The sequence below is a fragment of the Musa acuminata genome, chromosome BXJ2-8, assembly GCF_036884655.1.
Source record: "Musa acuminata AAA Group cultivar baxijiao chromosome BXJ2-8, Cavendish_Baxijiao_AAA, whole genome shotgun sequence".
In the NCBI taxonomy this organism is placed as follows: Eukaryota; Viridiplantae; Streptophyta; class Magnoliopsida; order Zingiberales; family Musaceae; genus Musa; species Musa acuminata.
The window spans coordinates 42143566-42165928 of NC_088345.1; the positions used below are offsets into that span (position 1 = coordinate 42143566).

The 22363-nt window shown below is 42.0% G+C and overlaps 1 protein-coding gene across 1 annotated transcript; it reads right to left on the bottom strand.

Moving 5' to 3' along the window:
- Positions 1–586: 586 nt before the first annotated feature.
- On the bottom strand, positions 587–2876 carry LOC103994741 (uncharacterized). Its single transcript, XM_009415170.3, has one exon. The coding sequence runs from the start codon at positions 2857–2859 to the stop codon at positions 973–975; it is 1887 nt and encodes a 628-aa protein (XP_009413445.2). The 5' UTR covers positions 2860–2876; the 3' UTR covers positions 587–972.
- Positions 2877–22363: the final 19487 nt, after the last annotated feature.

The following is a 22363-nucleotide window of genomic DNA, read 5'->3' on the forward strand; positions in this document are numbered from 1 at the left end:
ATAATGGTTCACATTGTAAGGTACTTCTTGAAATATCGATACCCTCAGTGCACATCCATAACACTAGGTCTACTCTGATAACAATCATCACATTCTAGCCCAGAAAACTAATTAGCCTAGTAACTTAATATAATTATGTGGTCCAAAATATATGAACCTGTCCCATTAGTAGCAAAGCCCCTTTAAGATTGCGTACCATCATAAGCTTCCTCCCACATCCAGCATCGCATTAATTGAGGCATCACATGTTTTAACACCAAAAAACAAACAAGCTACTCCAAAATATCGTCACAATCATAACAATTAACTGATTCAATTTTCCTAATGGACTAGCAGCCTGCTTTATGAACACTAGAGAGATGATAAAATAAATAATTCACCTAATGAAGTATCATGTTCTAAGGTGGGGGTAAAGTAACACTCTTAAACCAACAAAAAAATGTTAATGATTGAGATATCTGCTTGCTTCTGTATGTTTACTTTTTAACTATAATGTACTAACACAACTCATATAAACTACGAAATTACATTATGGTAAAACAAGTCCTAGATACTGACCTTTGGTATCAGAGCAACAGCATCGAGAAGCATCAACCATGAGTTGTAGCACAACTAATTTGTGAAATTGCTTGTACAAATGAAAAGCACTGAGGAGAAATAATAATCTTGGCGAACTGTTGCATCAAACTTTCACTAGTACAAACAGCCGCAAATCTTTATCCGTAAATACAAATGACATCATCCGGTGCCTTCAACCTCTACTTTGAATGCCCTGAGATCCAGAAACCATCCACTAAACCTGTCTCAGAATCTTCAGACCCGCAGCCAATTGCTCAGTAAAAGGAAGCACAACAGTATGATACATCATTTTCAGATCGGAAAGAATCCATAGAAATCATTCTGAATTGGGGTCATGCATAGTGAAGTAATATTTGGCAAGAAGGAAGAAATGCGGAACAGTGACAGCAGAGCTCACACGTCATACGACTGTCTGTCAGCATGCAATCCAACCTGATAAAGCTCAAGTTGGTAGATAGCCCTAGGAAGCAATTCCCTTAGAGAGGGATCCTGCGCCAGTGGACTGCGGGCAACTGATTGAAGAGCCCCCAAGACCTTTGCACGTTCCAGAGCTTCACTCTTAGGAACGTGCAATGCCAAGTAGCTGAGAAGGATTACTGGCGGCAGCTGTGCCTTCTCTCCTGACCGGTGCAGCCGCATCAGCGCTGGCACCGCAGCGAACTCTATGATGGTTTTCGAGTGCTCCACGCAGAGGAAATTGTCTGGTTCAGCAAACTTCCCCAAAGCCCTGGCAGCTTCAGCCGCTACCTCTGGATTCCAATGTCCGAGCTGGAGCACGAGTGGGCTCAAAACCTTGGTCTCTTTTGCGGGAAAGGTTCTTGCCAAGCAGCCAATGGCCTTGATAGCTGCGATCTGAAGAACAATGCTGCTCCCCTGCTGCGCCACTCGAATGAGCTGCTCCACTACTGACTTGGCAGCTGGGGAGTTCATCTTGAAGGCTGAGCGCCGGAGATCCGCGTCAATTTCGGCTGCGGCTGCAATTTCCATCACGGCCATCATGCAGTGGTGCAGCAGCTCGCCTTTATCGAGCTCGATGATCTTGGACAGGCAGAGGAGGCCTTTGGTCTCGGTGATCTTGCGGCAGTTGGAAAGGCAGCCTTTGGCGAGCATCCAGAGAGCTTCGGCACAGGCGACCTTGAGCGCGAGCTTCACCTCGGGGCTCTCGTTTTCCCGGTCCTTGCGGTGGTGATGGTAGTAGTCCCGCAAAAGAGATGAGCTTCTGCTGCTGCTACTGCTGCCGTCGCCGCTAAGGCTGGAATTACCGGTGGATGGCACCCCCATTCCTTTAACGAGGGAGTGGATGCTCGAGGGCTTTTTTGGCGCCGGCCGGAGTTCGTCGAGGGGCACCTCGAAGGAGAGGATCGAGACGAGCGGTCGGACGGCGTTCTCCCGGGCGAACTCCTCCTGCGCATCGGGGTGGTGGGCGGCTAAGCGGGATACGAGGCCGGCGACCTGGGTCTGAAGGCGCATGGGGGAATCCGAGAGCACATGGACGATGACGGGCACGGCGAGCTCGCTGAGGATGACAGAGACGTTGTCGGCGGCGTTGGCGAGGTTGGAGAGAGCCACGGCCGCCGCGATCTGCGAGTCGACGGCGGGGCCGTCGCGGAGGAGAGCGAGGAGCGGCGGCACGCAACCCTCCTCAAGGATGATCTTCTTGTTGCGGTCGTTGTCGAGGGCGAGGGAGGCGAGGGCCTGGGCGGCGTGCGCGCGGTCGGCGGCGGACCGGGCGGGGGACTGGACGGTGGCGGCGTAGCTCCAGACCCAAGCGAGGATGGGGTCGGTGCTGGCGATGGGTGGCAGGCTGATGGCGAATCCGCCGCCGCCGCCGCCGTCTTCGTCGGAGTAGATGGAGAGGAGCCAGCGGAGATCGGCGGCGGAGGCGTCGAGGAGGGCGAGGGCCTTGCGAAGGTCAGTGGAGCCGGTGGTGATGGTGACGACGCGGCGGAGGAGGCCGGCGCGGCGGCAGCGGCGGACGAGGGCGAGGACGCGGTCGAGGGTCTTGGAGGACTCCGCGAGGATGCGGCGAACGGGGCGGTCGTAGGAGGGGGCAGGCGCGGATGCGGCGACGCGGGTGACGGAGCGAAGCAGGCCGGCGAGGTGGTCCGCCTTCTTCCCCGCGTCGGTACACTCCCACTTGAACGACTCCGCCTCGCGGGCGGCCGTGGCCACCCGCTCGGCCAGTAGGATCGGCAGCGACAGCTCCCCCTCCTCCACTGTTCCCTTTGCTCCTCCTCCTCCGCCACCACCGCCTCCTCTCCCGCTGTTCATGGCCATCATCGTTCTATGTCTCTCGATCGTTCTCAAAGCGGGTGAAATAAATCCATGTTGAGTTACCCCTTCCAGACACGGAGGCGGGTCCCACCTTACACTCATTCCTTCTGAATCGGGTAAGTCTCAGCGTCTAACGAGGCCATGTCAGGTGCAGCTCGACTCCGTTCGCTCCCCCGTCTGCACCGCACTACTACGGGGTCCCAGCTGACTCTCACTCCTCCTCAATTGGGTAAATTTTGTGTGAAACAAGTCCATGTTTAAGTCCACCCTCGACTCCGTTCCGACGCCCGTCCTCGGTTAATGCCGTGTGGGTACGTCGTCCGTGGGTGTCAGAGAACCAAGGTAAGCGGGTCCCACCTATTTCTCTTCTTTTCAATAGGGTAAGAACGTGGGTGAATTAAATCCATGTAAGTTCAGCGTCGACTCTCTTCCCACCTTAATCTCCACCATCCTACCAAGGCGGTAAACGCCGGCCGGGTACGTCTTCCGTGGCTGTGGGAGAACCAAGAGAAGCGGGTCCCACCTATTTCAGTCCTTTTCAATCGGGTGATAAACGGGGTGACTCAAATCCATGTAAGTCCAGCGTCGGCTCCCTTCGCCACCCCAATCTCTACCATCCTACCACGGCGGCAAATACGGTGGGTCAGCGTACGTCTTCTGTGGCTGTGCGAAAGCGAAGTAGCACGGGTCCCACGGCCAGATGGAGACCAGTTTGTGCCGTGGCAGTCCGCGTACGGATAGGTATCATGAACAGCACGATAGAACGTTAGGAACGAAGACTGGCATGAGTAAAAGATGATAATGGCCACGTAAGACCATCTTAATTCATTGGACACGTGTACGACGACGAGGGGTTGGGTGGCATTTGTGGTGACGTCTTTGTTCCACCTGGAACATTCTTTTAATTAAAAGAACGGAGCGGGCAATTATTGTGATGACAGAATGGTGACGTCGGAGACAATCGTCTTGAAATTGGCATTTCACCTCCAACTTGTTCTCGACGGACGTGTGGAAGCATTGAAATTATGCAGTTGAGACTCTTCAATTTTGAAGGGAGGTTAGGATACATCAGTGTGTTCGATCCATTAAAATAATATAATATAATATTATATATACACTACTATTGCAAGTTAAGTAAATTTTATGTACATGAATTGAAAAATAAATGCGGTGACACTTAAAACAAGTTAAGTTTGAGATTTTATACATTAATAATATATATATACTATAAAAAAATTTTAAACTTAAGATTATTAGGACCGTTTCAACACTAAGAAGATGGTGAATTAGTATTTTCGTAAAAATATCAGTTTGAAAATTTTCGTTGGATGAAAACCGATAACATAAGTGTGCTTGACTCAGAGTAAGTAAACTAAGCAATTAACTCAGAAAGTAATAGCAAGAAGAGCAGAACATAAATGCAAACCAAGTTTATAGTGATTCGATCATCGCAATCTACGTTCACTCTTGATTAATCTTCCATTGAGGTCACTAATATTCACTAACGATCTTTTTTCAATATGCAAAGATTAACTATCCTTTTACAACTCTTTCTACTTTTGATAGACTATAAGAGAACCTTTATAACCCTCTTTTACAAGAAAATCCTCAACCTCCCTTGGAATAACCTTTAAGCTCAAGAAGGAATGACTCAACTTTATAACAAAGTTTTTACGCTCTAAAACACAAGTTTTCGTTCTATATTCTTGTTTTTCCCAAGCAGAAATTAGTGGGGTATATATAGACTCCAAATGGCTTCAAATATTAGAGTCAAAATTTAAATCCCCAGGTTTTCGAGGTACTAGCGGTACCATTGCTTGTGTTGGGTGGTATCATTGCCTACAACACTAACACTAAGCAATACCATTTCCTGACATAGTCTGGGAGACTATGTCCGGACGATACCATTGTTGGGTTTTCTAGAATTGTACACTTCATAAGTTCCAACTCATAAGCGGTTCCACCACCTGTTTTCGTGATACCACCGCTTGACACAACATTTGGGTCATTGAATGGCCATTCCAATGATCCCAAATCAGCCCCAACTTAGGCCCAATGGGTCTCTAATTGAGTTAGCATAGTTACACCTGAAACTAACTTAATTAGACCTAAACTACTTCGATCTAGACACAATCGATTACAAACATGTATCTTATATTGTTCGACATTTCGTCCAATCCTTTGGTGCTTTGTCCTCTCCTTTGGCGTATTGTCCGATCCATCAATATGTTGACCTCCCACAACATCTGATCTTCTTGATGCAATATGTGATCCTTCTGGCCTAATGCCCAAACTCATGGCATGAAGTCCTTCCGGCATGTCAACCAGTCCTCCAGCTCGACATCCAATCTTCTGACATAATGCTCTCTAGCCCAACATATAATTCTCCTACTTTGATCAATTTGTCTTTCCATGATCAAAGTTACTCATGTGTCACTCATACGCTGATTAGATCATAACTTCATCAATTGATTTCATCATAAAAATTTAATATTCAACAATCTCTCCATTTTTTATGATATCAACCAATTGATGATGGAGTTTAATTAAACTTTCCCTATCTATATGTCATATTGAAAGAAACTTTGAATTCAAGTCGAAATGATTTCAATCATGAATCATAGTGATCATATGAAGCACACCATATCAACATAATCATTACTTGTATCATAAGTTGAAGTATTGCATGCATAACTCTATCATACATATTTTTTAAATATAAAATCATTATTACTTTGGACATAATAGATATCAAAATATTAATATTTTTAAATTATCATTACTTCTCCCTCTTTGTCATCAACAAAAAGGAGAAAAGTACAACTAGCAATTTTTTAGTCATGTAAGCTAGAAAATTTCTCTTCTAATGAGATGTGCAAGCTAGCAATTCTTACTTCTCTTTTGAGATATGTATGCTAGCAATTCTTTGGTTCTCTTGAATGTGTAAGTTTTAGCAATTTTTATTTCTTCTTGAAGTATGTAAGCTAGCAATTCTTTCTCCCATTTTATCATGGTAAAAAAGGAGGGAATAATATAATGTTGTAATTCTTTTCCTTTATATCAATTTTCAAATCATGACAAATATTAATAACAAAAATAAATTTACATCAAGAGTGATCAATTTGATGATAGGATATACATGTCATTATACATAATAAAACTCAAGTTGTAAATATCAAGAAGTCAAGTGATATATCATGGTTTATTTGGATAAATTTTCTCTTTAGTAAATAGTGAAAAGGAGAATTCATAGAGGATAAAAAAAATTGATTCCTAAAAAAGATACCTCAAGTCAAGAAATCAAAAGAAAGTTCATGATTTGGTTGAAAAAATCTCATTCAAATCATCAAAATCACTTTTATAATTCATGAGATTCAAAAAATATCATAAATAGATTCATCAATCTCTTATTCAAAAATTCAATAAGCTTAAGAGATAGAGAAAATTTTAAGAAAAATGTATTCCTTTTTTTTCAATTGTTTCAATTCATACGATTGATTTCATACAAGTAGCCCTGGTCTTCCAAACAAAAGTCATGCATCATCATTTAAAAATGAAAAACAAGTTTCGTCATAAAAATTATTAAGATCAATAATATAATCATTAATAAATCATCTTCAAATAAAAGATTTGATTAGTTACAAATAATTTTAATTCTAATGATTTTTTCTATATCATGTAGTTTCGGCTAGTGAGCTTTATAAAGTGTTTTGGATCTCCGGTCATATGCCTTAGCATCCACTATCAAGATTTTATCTTTTGCTTATAGCTTTCGATTGTATACATTTCTATAAGAAATGTGGGTTTGTTCTAGGTACTCATTTAACTTTGGGTCCCTCATGATTAGATCTACCTATCTTGTCTATTAGTATTAATTCATTTATGGTTCCTTTAGGTACCCAAACTAATTTATGTGAGTCACAATTTTTGAATGAAATTTTATAAGCAAAATGATCATATATATCACAAAAATTACACTTAACTTTAGGGGGAACATGCAATGTGAGTCCTTTAATAAAAGTAGTTAACTTTTGTCGAGTGTTACTCACAAACCTGATACCTTCCTTTCTACGTACATGACCCTTATTAGCAACAATCATGTTTAATGATTTGCTATCAATTTTAAATTTTTCTAATGCTTATTCTAATAATATTTTTTTTAATATATGAATCTAACTCTTTATATTTAGTGTAAGGAGTTAACATACAATTATCATGCTTATTTTTTAATTTTTCAAATTTACTAAAGAGAGAGGCATGATCCTTTTTTTAACATTTTATTTTTTTAACAACTAATTTAAAATCATCAAATAAATCATGAAAAGTATTAAGTAATTTGTTGTAAAGTAAAGAAGTTTTAGTTGAGTTGTATACCTCATCGTCAAAAGCCATCAAAACGTAGTTCGCCACCTAGTCTTTATTGATTTGCTTCTCGTCTTCAGATGTACTCGATTTATCACGTCGCATTGAATGCTTTTTTTTTCTTTTGTGCTAGCATCCTCTTTTTCAATTATGGATATTCACTTTTGAGGTGCCTCGACTTTTTGTATTCATAGCAAGTTATTGTGTTCTTTTTAAGTTCATTCTTATTCTTTGATTCTTGTTTTATGAACTTTTTAAATCTTATTGTGATGAGTTCAAAGTCATCATCACTTGAGTATTTGCTCGAGTGGTCTTCTTTTGTTCTAAGTGTCAAATCCTTTATATTCTTTGAAAGATTGTTCTCATATTCGTTATGTATCATAGAAGTCATTTCATAAGTCATTAATAACCCAATAAATTCTTCAAGAGGAAAATAGTTTAAGTCCTTTACTTTTTTAATAGTAGTTATTTTTGAATCCCAACTATTAGGAAATAATCGTAAAATTTTATTAACAAGTTTAAAATTCAAAATTTTTTTACCAAGTGCTTTCAAACCATTGATGACATCCGTAAAACGGGTGTATATGTCTCTAATGGTTTCGCTTGATTTCATTTGAAACAATTTAAAGTTATATATCAAAAGATTATTTTAGACTCTTTAACTCTACTTATGCCTTCATGTGTAATTTTAAGCATATGCCAAATATCATATGCAGTTTCGTACATAGTACTAGTCATAGGTGCCCTAGAAGCTAATCACGTGAGTGATAGCACGTGTGATATAATACACATTCTTTTTGCTTATTATATTTTATCATTTTATCACTTTATATTACTTATTATATATATATATATATATATATATATATATATATATATATATATATATAATGAGAATCAGATTGTAATGAGATCACGATAATGAGACTAATTCAGATTTAAATACAAACCTTAAATAATTCTGGTCATAGGTTACTCAAGAGGGACATTGAGATAATCGGACAGACTAGTGTGTTGTATACTTGCCCATATGATGGAGGCAGTTGGTCTCATAGCTGCTTGTATCGGGACACTAGGGCTATAGTGCAAGTGCTCATTGGAAAATGAGTTCACTAATTGATTCACTCAAAGAATGCTGGATGGTTGATGTTACCTTATTGTCAGATAACGATTTCATTGTCCTAGTGGTGTACCTAGTCCGTAGACTTGAGACACCAATGATGTTATGTATGAGTACTCCACTTTTTTATACCATACTTATAGGATTTGAAGTTCCAGATCTAGTACAGCCAGTCATCGGAAGTGGTAGCCAACCTTACAAAAACTATTGAGTGTCGATAGAGGATTATCCACTCTTGATGTCATGAGAAGAATATCTCATATGTTATTGTTCAAATAAATCCTTAGCTATGGTCATTCGGATTGATAGAGAAAGAGTTCTCTAGGAGAATCCGATTAGAGCGAGACTCAAGTAGAAACCGTATGGACTCAAGTAGAATCCAATGGATTGGATTCCTCTATATTGTCTGGGGACTACGACGTAGTGGCCTAGTACGTCTACAATCGATGAGTCAAGTGAATTATTATGAAGATAATAATTCACTGACCAGAAGGAGTTATAACAGGTATGACTCACGGCCAACTCGATATTGGGCCTAGAGAGTCATACACATATGGTAAGCATTGCGATAAGTAGAGGTTCGGATATGAGATATCAACCGGAGCCCCTATCTTATTGGATATCCAATAAGCCCCTGAATTATTGGATCTTATGAATGAGATCCAATAAAAGTCAATAAGAGATTATTGGATAGAGATTCACTAATCTAAGAGGCTTGGGTAGTTGGATGGAGATCCAATACCTAATAGGGCAGGATCCATTAGGGTTAAATTGATAGTGGACCTTTGTAAATATGAGGGAACCAATGGTTCATAGGCTAGAGCCTCTTTGAGTTGCCATCTCCTATTCTCTTCCTCTTTTCCTCCTTAGATAGCAGACCTAGAGATTTAAAGAGCATCGTCGCAACTCTATTATGTAGATCATTGCTAGAAAGGATGATGCTTGACCTTCTTCACTCTCTCCTAGAGATATGTGGGGATTCAGGGATATATGATCTCCCTAGGTAACACAATATTTAATATATGCAGTTTTTATATTTTGCGGATTTTGTGCACCAATCTTCACACGACGATAAACATATATTTGAGAAATTTGGAGATTTTATTTTATATTCTTTCGTTGCGCATGTGATGTCGCCCCCCAATATTTTCCAATAAAGATTAGTTTTAAACTGTGTGTTGTGTTTTGGAGAAGCTTTTGACGTCAAAATTATTGACGCAAAAGCAAGAAAGGGCAGCAACTATTACTAACCTCGCAGATGGTAGTGCCATCTACGTGCGTGCAACCGTAAGGGCGACGGTCGTAGGTTGGCAACACAGCACCGGCACAGGCACAAGCGTAGCAATTATTGCTACGTGTAGGCACTACGCCTACAGCAGCAAGCCGACGGCCTGTTGCCTGCAGGCACAACGCTCATAGTGGCAATGCAGCCCGCGGCCGACATGCCTGCAGGGGCGAGCTACTTGTGGGAGAGTCACATGCAAGGTCAAAGCTTGCTCGCAATAGTGCCTACGGGTGCTGCCCGCACAATGGGCAGCGCCCCCATGCCGTAGAGGCCGCCGCCGGCAGGTTGGCGGTGGCCACAAAGTAGAGGAAGGGGAGGGCAGTAGGGTTTTTGGGCAAAAATATAATTTTGCCCTTGTGAATTTGAGAAATTTTAGTTTTATTCATTTCTGTCCAAATTATCAAAAAAACCCCTCAGAATTCAAAGAGTGGAGTACTCATATAAGATATCCTTAGTATCTCAAGTCTAAGGACCAGATACACCATTGAGGCTACGAAATTATTGTCTAACAATAAGGCATCATTAATCATCTAGCATTCCATAAGCGGATCAATTAGTGAACTCATTTTCCAATGAGCACCTGTAATATATCCCTAGTGTCCCCATATGAGCAGCTATGAGACCAACTGCATCCATCATATGGACAAGTATACAACACACAAGTCTATCCGGTTATCTCGATGTTCCTCTCGAGTAACCTATGACTATGATTATTTAGGATCTATGTTGAAAGGCGAATCGATCTCATTATTATGATTTCATCATAATCTGATTCTCATTGCATAGATCCATGGATATCATAATATATTCAAGCAACATATAATATAAAGTGATAAAAATACCAAATAATAATAAATAAAAAAATTACGTGTTATGTCACACGTGTCATCACTCACTGATTGGCTTACAGGGCACCTATAACTAGCAATGATACCCTATGCCTCAGCAATAGGGTCTATCATATATGTTATGCTACGTACCAAGCCTAATATAACGCATGCTCTGAGTGTCACGAGCAAATATCAGGTAGGTATAGGCTTCGAGCACTAAAAAGCAGTAAGTTGACAATAAGCCTCTATAAATAGAAGGGAATCAAACACTCATAGGCTAGAGGTTTCTTAGTTGTTACATTCCTATTCTCCTCTCCCCTTCTCCTCCTCAAATAGTAGGTGGTTTTAAGCAATGTTTAGAGGAGCATCGTTGTAGCCCTATTGTGTGGATCACCGCTATAAGGACACTTGACCTCCTTCATCCTCTCCTACAGATCTGTAGATATTCAAGGATAGATCTCTCTATGTAACACAATTAACTCACATGTGGTTTTCAGTTTTATGAATTTTGCACACCAATCTTTGGACGACGACAAATACCTTTTTGGGAAATATGAAGTTTTTGTTTTATGTTCTTCCGCTACGTATGAGATGTCGCCCCATATATTTCTATACATATAGAAACATAATTAAACTTATTTCTGTCTAAGGTATAAAATAAAGCATTAATAGCTTTAGTGTTTAAGGAAAATGATTTTTTCTCAAAGTCATTCTATTCATTCATAGGTTTAGAGGATTTTTTAAAATCAAATTTAACAACATTTCATAAATTTAAATCCATAGAAAGTAAGAAAACTCTAATTTCCATTACGTATAGTCCATCACATTAAATATAGGAGGATAAGTGATAGAGTAATCCTCTAGATTGTCGGTAAAAGTTATTCTCTTGGGTGTTAAACTAATCGAGAAAAACTTCACTCTAATACTAACTATTATGACCGTTTCGACACTTAGAGGGGGGTGAATTCATAAAAATATCTATTTAAAAAATTTTATTTAATAAAAACTGATAATGTAAGTGTGCTTGAGTTTGTTGGGAAATATTGGGGCGACATCACATGCGCAGTGAAAGAACAAGAAAACAAAATCCTTAATTTCCCAAAAAGAGGTTTGTCATCGTGCAAAGATTGGTGCACAAAAATTCGTGAAACAAACTGCGTATAGAATAGATTGTGTTACCTAGGGAGATCATATATCCTTGTTTCCTTGCAGATTTCTAGGAAATGGTGAAGGAGGTCAAGCGTCCTCCTCTCTAGCGGTGATCTACACAATAGGGCTGCGACGATGCTCCTCAAAATTCTAAGCCTACTCTGAGGTGGAGAGAGTGAGGAGAATAAAAGAGGCAAGTAAATGCTAGCCTATGAACCACTGAATCCCTCCTATTTATAGAGGTCCCCTATCAAACCCTAATGGATCCTCCCCTAGTGGGTATTAGATATGCATCTAATTACCTAAGCCTTTTAGATTAGTGGATCTCTATCCAATAATCTCTCATGGGCTCTTATTGGATCTCGTCCATGGGATCCAATAATTCAGAGGCTTATTGGATATCCAATAAGATAGGGGCTCCGGCGAATATCTCAAATCCGAACCTCTACTCATCGTAATGCCTACCATATGTGTGTGACCCTCTAGGCCCAATATCGAGCTAGCTGTGAGTCATACCTGTTAGAACTTCTTCTAACTTAGTGAATTATTATCTCTATAATAATTCACTCGACTCATCGACTACGGACGTACTAGGCCACTACGTTGTAGTCCCCAAACGATATAGGGGAATCCAATCTATTGGACCTATCTGTCCTTAGTTACTGTATACCTATAGTCCCTCATCCATCTAATATCCTAGAGACCGTATATCGGGCATGGTGTTGTTAGACCCAAACGGTTTCTTCTCGAGTCTCGCTCTAATTGGATTCTCCCGGAGAACTCTTTCTCTCTCAATCCGAATGACCCTAGCCAAGGATTTGTCTAAGCAAGAATACATGAGATATTTCTCTCATGATGTCGAGAGTGGATGATCCTCTATCGACACTCAATAGCCCTCGTAAGGTCGATTGCCACTCCAATGACTAGTTGTACTAGATTTGGGACATCCAAACCTATAAGTCTAGTATCAAAGAATGGAGCACTCATACAGGACATCCTTGGTGTCTCAAGTCTAAGGACCATATACACCACTAGGACTACGGTTTCTTCTCGAGTCTCGCTCTAATTGGATTCTCCCGGAGAACTCTTTCTCTCTCAATCCGAGTGACCCTAGCTAGGGATTTGTCTGAGCAAGAATACATGGGATATTTTTCTCATGATGTCGAGAGTGGATGATCCTCTATCGACACTCAATAGTCATCATAAGGTCGACTGTCACTCCAATGACTAGTTGTATTATATCTAGGACATCCAAACCTATAAGTCTAGTATCAAAGAGTGGGGCACTCATATAGGACATCCTTGGTGTCTCAAGTCTAAGGACTATATACATCACTAGGACTACGGAATCACTGTTTGAAAATAAGGCATCATCAACCATCCAGCATTCCGTAAGCGGATCAATCAGTGAACTCATTCTCCAATGAGCACATGTGCTATATCCCTAGTGTTCCTACACGAGCAACTATGAGACCAGCTGTATCCATCATATGGATGGGTATACAACACACTAGTCTATCCGGTTATCACGATGTCCCTCTCAAGTAACCTATGACCGGGATTATTTAGGATATGTGTTTAAAGGTGAATCAATCTCATTATCGTGATCTCATCACAATTTGATTCTCATTGCACAAATCCAAGGACATCATAATATATACATGCATATATGCAATAGTTAATATAAAGTGATAAATACCAAAATATAATAAGCAAAAAAGATTCTGTGTCAAGTCATACGTGTCATCACTCACGTGATTGGCTTGTTGGGCACCTATGACTAGCAATCTCCCACTTGACCTAAAGTCAATCACCTATGTGTCTGATCCCCATCAGACCCCTGTGACGCTAAAAGACAATCTGAGACAACGACTTTGTCAATGGATCTGCAATGTTATCTTAGGATGGAACTCTTTCCACTACTACATCTTCTCAGGTCATGATCTCTCCAATAAGTTGGAACCTCCTCAGAACATTTCTGATGAGACCCGGGTTCCCTTATTTGAGTAATCTCCCCATAGTTGTCGCAATATAAGAAATCAGCTCCTCGCTACTTAGCCCGACTCTTTCTTTATCCAGACTCTCTCCTTTGCTGCCTCTACTACAGCAATGTACTCCGCCTTTGTGGTCGAGTCAACAGTAGTATCTTACTTGAAACTCTTCCAGCACACTGCTCCTCCATTCAAGGTATACACATATCCCGAATTTGACTTGCTATCATCGACATCAAACTGAAAACTTAAGTCCGTGTAGCCTTCAACCTTGAGGCTACTACCTCCATATACTAGTAAAAGATCCTTAGTCCTTCTCAAGTACTTAAGGATACACTTTACTGCTTTCGAGTACTCCAAGCCTGGATCCGCTTGATACCTGCTCGTGACACTCAGAGCATGCGCTATATTAGGCATAGTATATAGCATGACATACATAATAGACCTTATCGCTGAGGCATAATGTATCATATCCATATTCGCCCTTTCTTCAGGAGTCTTTGGGGACATACTCCTAGAAAGCGATATCTCATGTCTCATTGGTATGAGACTCTCTTAGAATTTTTCATGCCAAACTTTTTGACAATAGTTTCTTATACTTGGACTAGGACAAGTCAAGCATCATCTTGGATCTATCTCTATAGATCCGAATCTCCAAGATATAAGATACTTCCCCTAAGTCCTTCATGGAGAAGTATCTAGATAACCAAGCCTTTAATGTGGATAACATTCCTACGTCATTCCCAATGATCAGGATGTCATCCACATATAACACCAAAAAGGTAATAGCGCTCCCACTTACCTTCCTGTACATACAAGGCTCATCTTCGTTCTTAATGAAGTCATAAGATCTGATTGCCTCGTCAAATCTTATGTTCCAACTTCGAGAAGCTTGCTTTAGTACATAAATGGATCTAAGTAACCTGCACACCTTATCTGGGCAGTCCTTGGATACAAATCTCTCAGGTTGTATCATATACACCTCCTCGAGGTTCCCATTGAGGAATATAGTTTTCACATCCATCTGCTATATCTCATAATTATAGTGTGCTACAATAGCTAATAAAATTTAGATGGATTTTAGCATAGCTACGGGTGAGAAGGTTTCGTCATAGTTAACACCTTGCCTTTGACGATACCCCTTAGCCACTAGCCTTGCTTTATAGGTCTCTACCTTTCCATCTACTCCGATCTTTTTCTTAAAAATTCACTTGTAACCGATGGGTACAATACCTTCGGGTGCATCAACTAGGTTCCAAACCTTGTTGGAGTACATAGAATCCATCTTAGAATTCATGGCTTCTTACCACTTCCCGGAGTCTATACTTATAATAGCCTCCTCGTAGGTCTGAGAATCAATATTCTCAACATCCTCTCCTCTAATATGTCCTAGATATCTCTCAAGAGGATGGGATACTCTGCCGGACCTATGTAAAGTTGGAACTTGTGTATTAGGTACCCGAATAGACTCGAGCTATAGAGTAGTGCAGCTAGGTTCTCCAACCTCTCTCAACTCTATCATGCTCCCACTATCTCCGCCAAGAATGTGTTCTTTCTCAAGGAACACTGCTTTCTTGACTACAAAGACCTTTTGGTCTTCGAGATGATAGAAATAATACCTACAAGTTTCCTTAGGGTATCCCATGAACTTGCACCGCTCTGTCCTCGATTCCAACTTATCGAGGTTGTGTCTTTTAACGTGGGCAGGGCAGCCCCAAATCTTAACAACCTTAAGATCAGGCTTCTTCCCTTTCCATATTTCATACATATGGTGTAGACACTACCGACTTAGTTAGAACTCTATTCAGAAGGTAAGTTGCGGTCTCTAGGGCATATCCCTAGAATGAGATAGGTAGATCAGTGAAACTCATCATGGACCATACCATGTCTAATAGCGTACGATTTCTCCTTTCAGAGACACCATTGAGTTGAGGTGTATAAGGAGGTGTCCATTTGGATAATATCCTATGGTTCTTGAGGAACTGAGTAACTCTGTACTTAAGTAGTCATCTCCTCGATTTGATCGAAGAGTCTTGATACTCTTTCCAGTCTGGTTCTCCACTTCATTCTTATACTCTCTGAATTTCTGAAAGGTCTCAGACTTGTACTTCATTAAGTACATTTGTCCATACCTTAAAAAATCATCAGTAAAGGTGATGAAGCAGGAGTAACCACCAATGGCATGAGTTGACATAGGTCCACATACATCACTATGTATGAGTTCCAGCAGCTTAATGGCTTTCTCTCTAGTTCCACTAAATGGAGAGTTGGTCAGTTTTTCACGAAGGCATGGCTCGTAAGTTGCATATGACTTATAATTGAATGGATCTAGATATCCATCCTTTAGCAACTTTTGAATCATTCCCTCATGGATGTGACCTAGCCTACAATTTCATAGGTATGCATTGTTCACCTCATCTCGTTTCTTCTTAGACACACTTACATTCATGATATGTGGAGTAGTGTCCAGCATAAACAAACCTTTATGTAATATTCATCTCGCTAATCTCCCCCCAGCTTTGCTAGAATCTACAACAAATTGCAGATGTGATAACCAATACTGGTATCCAATACCAATGCACTATCACAAAAATCTGACAATTGGAGATTGATCATAAATATACCTGAAGCTTCTCCAAGCTTCTGTTTCACCCTCTCTTCAAGGTACTCTTTGCATTTCCTCTTCCAGTGCCCATCTTTACCACAGTGGAAGTACTAGCCTTTGTCTTTTGCCAGGTCTTTTTTAACAATCTTTGCTTTACCTAGTCTACCCTTGCCCTTGCCCTTCTTAAGGGACTTTTCTGCTTTCCTTTTCTTTCTGGTCTCACCAGCATAGAGAACTTAACTGGCTTCTCTTTTTTAATAGTACTCTCTGTCTCCCTCAACATATTGAGGAGCTCTAGGAGAGTCACCTCAAGCTTGTTCATTTTAAAACTCATTATGAACTGTGAAAAGGAATCTGATAAGGACTGAAGCATAATGTCCACACATAAGTTATCCTCTAGGACCATTCCTAGACCTGTGAGTTTCTCTATCCACTCAATCATCTTTAGGACATGGTTCTGAACTAGTGTCCCCTTAGTCATCCTAGCGCGGAAGAGGCTCTTGGATATCTCGTATCGCTGAGTCCTTCCCTGTTCCTCAAACAATTTACGGACATGTAGGAGAATAGATCTGGCATCCATCTTTTCATGTTATCTCTGTAACTCAGGAGTCATAGAGCCCAACATGTAGCACTGAGTAAGAGTGGAGTCATCAATATATTTCACGTAGCGAGTGATCTCATCCTCGCTTGTCCCTTCCTTGGGCATAGGCATCACTGTATCAAGGACGTATACGATTTTCTCTGCTGTAAAAACAATTCTCAAGTTGCGGAGCCAATCCGTATAATTTGGACCAGTGAGGCGGTTGACATCAAGTATGCCACGTAAGAGATTTGAAACTGACATTTTCTGAAAATAAAAATGCAACAAAAATGAATGATATGCAGATTTTGCAAGAAATAAATAATCAAGATATGTGCTTCTATCTTAATATGCTCCCACTATTTTACTAGCGAGTCACGCGGCACCCTCAGCACGTGAAACGGAAGTCTCCGGCAGACTTCTAGTGGGGATTAGGATTCAATCAGTGTCTTAGTATAACCTCGAGGGACTTGACCAATCACACTAAGCCTAAAAGGTAGACAACTCTTGTCGATCACAACTCCTTGTGATTCTCGTCCTGTTCGGCCTCCCATGGTCTCGAGGGACTCGATCAACCATGATGTTCGGTTAAGTAACACCTTCGTTACAAGATGAGTCTGATTTGATGATATACCCTCGAGGGACTCGACCAAGCATACCATGTCCTCAGGTCACCGGTGACATCTCTATGTCGTAAGCAAGATAGCGAATCGCGATATAGGTGAGCCTCGAGGGACTCGACCAACTCAACCTACACCGGGAATCGATTCCTACCTATAACGATGGAAGGCCACGTGAGTCAATCTAATTGTCTCACGTTTATTGACTTAATATTATTGAGAAAGATGTTTCTATGATTTGGTCTCATAATATGACATATCACACATATACATATTTAATATATATCTTCATCGCATGCATATATATATATATATATATATATATATATATATATATATATATATATATATATATATATATATATATATATATATATATATATATATAGTATGTGTATAAGCAATCACACTAGATGATCATGGACCACAACCTAATGTAATCAAGCCCGAGCCAGTAGGCCTAATCACTCACATCAAGATCTATGTGTGTAACGATGCATCTTCATGCCCTATGATCGTCCATCTCGTCCTCGTCGGTTCCGTCGACATTTCGATGCATCTTCATGCATTGCGATCGCCCGTCTCGTGGATCCCACTATCGCATCCACGCTCCCGCTGCTCCTCCTCATGTGATTGTAATTTAATCATAGGCACACAGGCCCGACAATAAACGAGAAATATAATGGAGGCTCGCAGACTCCAATAATAATAATCACAAGTATAAACATCACACGATCCATGATCATCCGTCCACACATCAAACATCACATGTATAAATCATTATCATGTAAGACTACTAGATAATAATAAAATAATAATAATCAACTAAACCTTTTAATTAATTAATATTTTTTGAAATTAGGAACATGTAAAGAATTTCTGAATTCCTAGGGGTATTTTCATAATTTGGATAAAAAATAAAAACTAGAATTTCTCAAATTCCAAGGGCCAAAACTATCTTTTTACCCAAAACCCTAAGCCCCTCTCCCTCTTCCCTATTGCTGCTGCCGTCGCCACCCTGCCAGCGGCGGCATGTGCAATAGGCCCGGGGCGTCGCCCTTGTAGGTGGGCCCCCCTGTGGGTAGCGTTGCCCCCACGGGCGGTTCTGCCTAGGAGGCAGCGCCCGTAAGCAGTGCTGCCTCACCAGGCGATCACCCATGCAGGGTTTTGCATGTTGGGAAATCATGGGGGCGACATCACATGCGCAGTGGAAGAACAAGAAAACAAAATCCCCGATTCCCAAAAAGATGTTCGTCGTCGTGTGAAGATTGGTACGCAAAAATCCGCAAAACACAAAACTGCGTATAGAGATTGTGTTACCTAGGGAGATCGTATATCCCTGTTTCCTTGCAGATCCTTAGGAGAGGGTGAAGGAGGTCAAGCGTCCTCCTCTCTAGCGGTGATCCACATAGCAGGGTTGCGACGACGCTCCTCAAAACTCCAGGCCTACTCTGAGGTGGAGAGGGAGAGGAGAATATGAAAGGCAAGCAAAGACTCTAGCCTATGAGGTTGTGAATCCCTCCTATTTATAGAGATCCCGTGTCAAACCCTAATGGGTCCTTCCCTAGTGGGTATTGGATCTGCATCCAATAAGACAAGGGCTCTGTCGGATATCTCATATACGAACCTCTCCTCATCGCAATGCCTACCATATGTGTGTGACCCTCTAGGCCCAATATCGAGCTGGCCGTGAGTCATACCTGTTAAAACTCCTTCTAACTCAGTGAATTATTATCTCTGTAATAATTCACTCGACTCATCGACTACGGACGTACTAGGCCACTACGCCGTAGTCCCCAGACGATACAGGGGAATCCAATCCATTGGACCTATCTGTCCTCAGTTACCATGTACCTATAGTCCCTCATCCATCTAATATCCCAGAGACCGTATATCGAGCATGGTGTTGTCAGACCCATACAGTTTCTACTCGAGTCTCGCTCTAATCGAATTCTCTCGGAGAACTCTTTCTCTCTCAACCCGAATGACCCTGGCCAGGGATTTGTCTGAGCAAGAACACATGGGATATTCTTCTCATGACGCCGAGAGTGGATGATCCTCTATCGACACTCAATAGCCCTCGTAAGGTCGACTACCACTCCCAATGACCAGCTGTACTAGATCTGGGACAGCCAAACCTATAAGTCTGGTATCAAAGAGTAGAGCACTCATACAGGACATCCTTGGCGTCTCAAGTCTAAGGACCAGATACACCACTAGGACTACGGAATCGCTGTCTGACAATAAGGCATCATCAACCATCCAGCATTCCGTAAGCGGATCAATCAGTGAACTCATTCTCCAATGAGCACCTGTACTGTATCCCTAGTGTCCCTACACGAGCAGCTATGAGACCAGCTACATCCATCATATGGACGGGTATACAGCACACCAGTCTATCTGGTTATCACGATGTCCCTCTCGAGTAACCTATGACCGGGATTATTTAGGATATGTGTTTAAAGGTGAATCGATCTCATTATCGTGATCTCATCACGATCCGATTCCCATTACACAAATCCAAGGACATCACAATATATATATGCATTTATGCAATAGTTATAAAGTTATATACGCCAAAATATAATAAGCAAAAAGATTCTGTATCAAGTCATATGTGCCATCACTCACGTGATTGGCTTGCTGGGCACCTATGACTAGCAGGCTCGACCAACTCAACCTACACCGGGAATCGGTTCCTACTCATAACGATGGAAGGCCACGTGGGTCAATCTAATTGCCTCACGTTTACTGACTTAATATTATCGAGAGATGTTTCTATAATTTGGTCTCCTAATATGACATGTCACACATATACATATTTAATATATATCTACATCGCATGCAAATATATATACATATCTAGTATGTGTATAAGCAATCACATCAGATGATCATGGACCACAACCTAATATGATTAGGCCCGAGCTAGTAGGCCTAATCACTCACATCAAGATCTATGTGTGCAACGGTGCATCTCCATGCCCTGTGATCGTCCATCTCGTCCTCGTCGGTTCCATCGACATCTTGATGCATCTCCATGCATCACGATCGTCCGTCTCGTGGGTCCCGCTATCGCATCCACGCTCCCGCTGCGCCTCCTCATGTGATTACAACTTAATCATAGGCACGCAGGCCCGACAATAAACGAGAAATATAATGGAGGTTCGCAGACCTCAATAATAATAATCACAAGTACACACATCACACGGTCCATGATCATCCGTCCACACATCATACATCACATGTATAAATAATCATCATCATGTAGGACTTCTAGATAATAATAAAAAATAATAATCAACTAAACCTTTTAATTAATTAATATTTTTTCTGAAATCAGGGACATGTAGGGAATTTCTCAATTCCTAAGGGTATTTTCGTAATTTTGGACAAAAGACAGAAACTGGAATTTCTCAAATTCCGAGGGGCAAAACTATCTTTTGCCCAAAAAACCCTAATACCCTTTCCCCTTTTCGCTGCTGCCGCCGCCGCCACCCTGCCGGCGGCGGCCTGTGCGACGGGGCGAGGGCACTGCCCTCGCCTGCAGGCGGCACGCCCGCTGGCGACGATGCCGCTGCAGGTGGGTGCCCCCTTTGGGCGCCGCTGCCTCCGCAAACGGTGCTGTATCGCCGGGCGACCGCCCCTGTGGGAGGGTTTCACCCGCGGGAGCAGCGGCGGCAAGCGCCGCTGCCCTACGACGCCTCTGCCCGTGGGCTGCCAGCCCCGCCAGCAGCAAGCCTGCTTCAAGCAGACCGCCGGCCAGCTGCTGCAGGCACAGCGCTTGCGCATGCGCCGGCGCTGTGCTGCTTGGTTGCGGCTGCCGCTGCCGCTGCAGGTGGCTGCAGGCATGCAGATCGAGGGCAGCAACTGTTGTTGCCCTTCCTCGCTTTTGCGTCAACGATTTTGACGTCAATATTCTTCCTAAACACAACACACGCAGTTCAAAACCAATCATTCGCACGAACAACCTGGCTCTGATACCATTGTTGGGAAATCATGGGGGCGACATCACATGCGCAGCGGAAGAACAAGAAAACAAAATCCCCGATTCCCAAAAAGATGTTCGTCGTCGTGCGAAGATTGGTATGTAAAAATCCGCAAAACATAAAACTGCGTATAGAGATTGTGTTACCTAGGGAGATTGTATATCCCTGTTTCCTTGCAGATCCTTAAGAGAGGGTGAAGAAGGTCAAGCGTCCTCTCTAGCGGTGATCCACACAGCAGGGTTGCGACGACGCTCCTCAAAACTCCAGGCCTACTCTGAGGTGGAGAGGGAGAGGAGAATAGGAAAGACAAGCAAAGACTCTAGCCTATGAGGCTGTGAATCCCTCCTATTTATAGAGATCCCGTGTCAAACCCTAATGGGTCCTTCCCTAGTGGGTATTGGATCTGCATCCAATAAGACAAGGGCTCCGTCGGATATCTCATATCTGAACCTCTACTCATCGCAATGCCTACCATATGTGTGTGACCCTCTAGGCCCAATATCGAGTTGGCCGTGAGTCATACCTATTAGAACTCCTTCTAACTCAGTGAATTATTATCTCTGTAATAATTCACTCGACTCATCGACTACGGACGTACTAGGCCACTACGCCGTAGTCCCCAGACGATACAGGGGAATCCAATCCATTGGACCTATCTGTCCTCAGTTACCATGTACCTATAGTCCCTCATCCATCTAATATCCCAGAGACCGTATATCGAGCATGGTGTTGTCAGACCCATACGGTTTCTACTTGAGTCTCGCTCTAATCGGATTCTCCCGGAGAACTCTTTCTCTCTCAACCCGAATGACCCTGGCCAGGGATTTGTCTGAGCAAGAACACATGGGATATTCCTCTCATGACGCCGAGAGTGGATGATCCTCTGTCGACACTCAATAGCCCTCGTAAGGTCGACTACCACTCCCAATGACCAGCTGTACTAGATATGGGACAGCCAAACCTATAAATCTGGTATTAA

Bases quoted from the DNA above. Each gene is read 5' to 3' on its own strand.
- LOC103994741 (XM_009415170.3), bottom strand. From the start codon at position 2,859: ATGATGGCCATGAACAGCGGGAGAGGAGGCGGTGGTGGCGGAGGAGGA.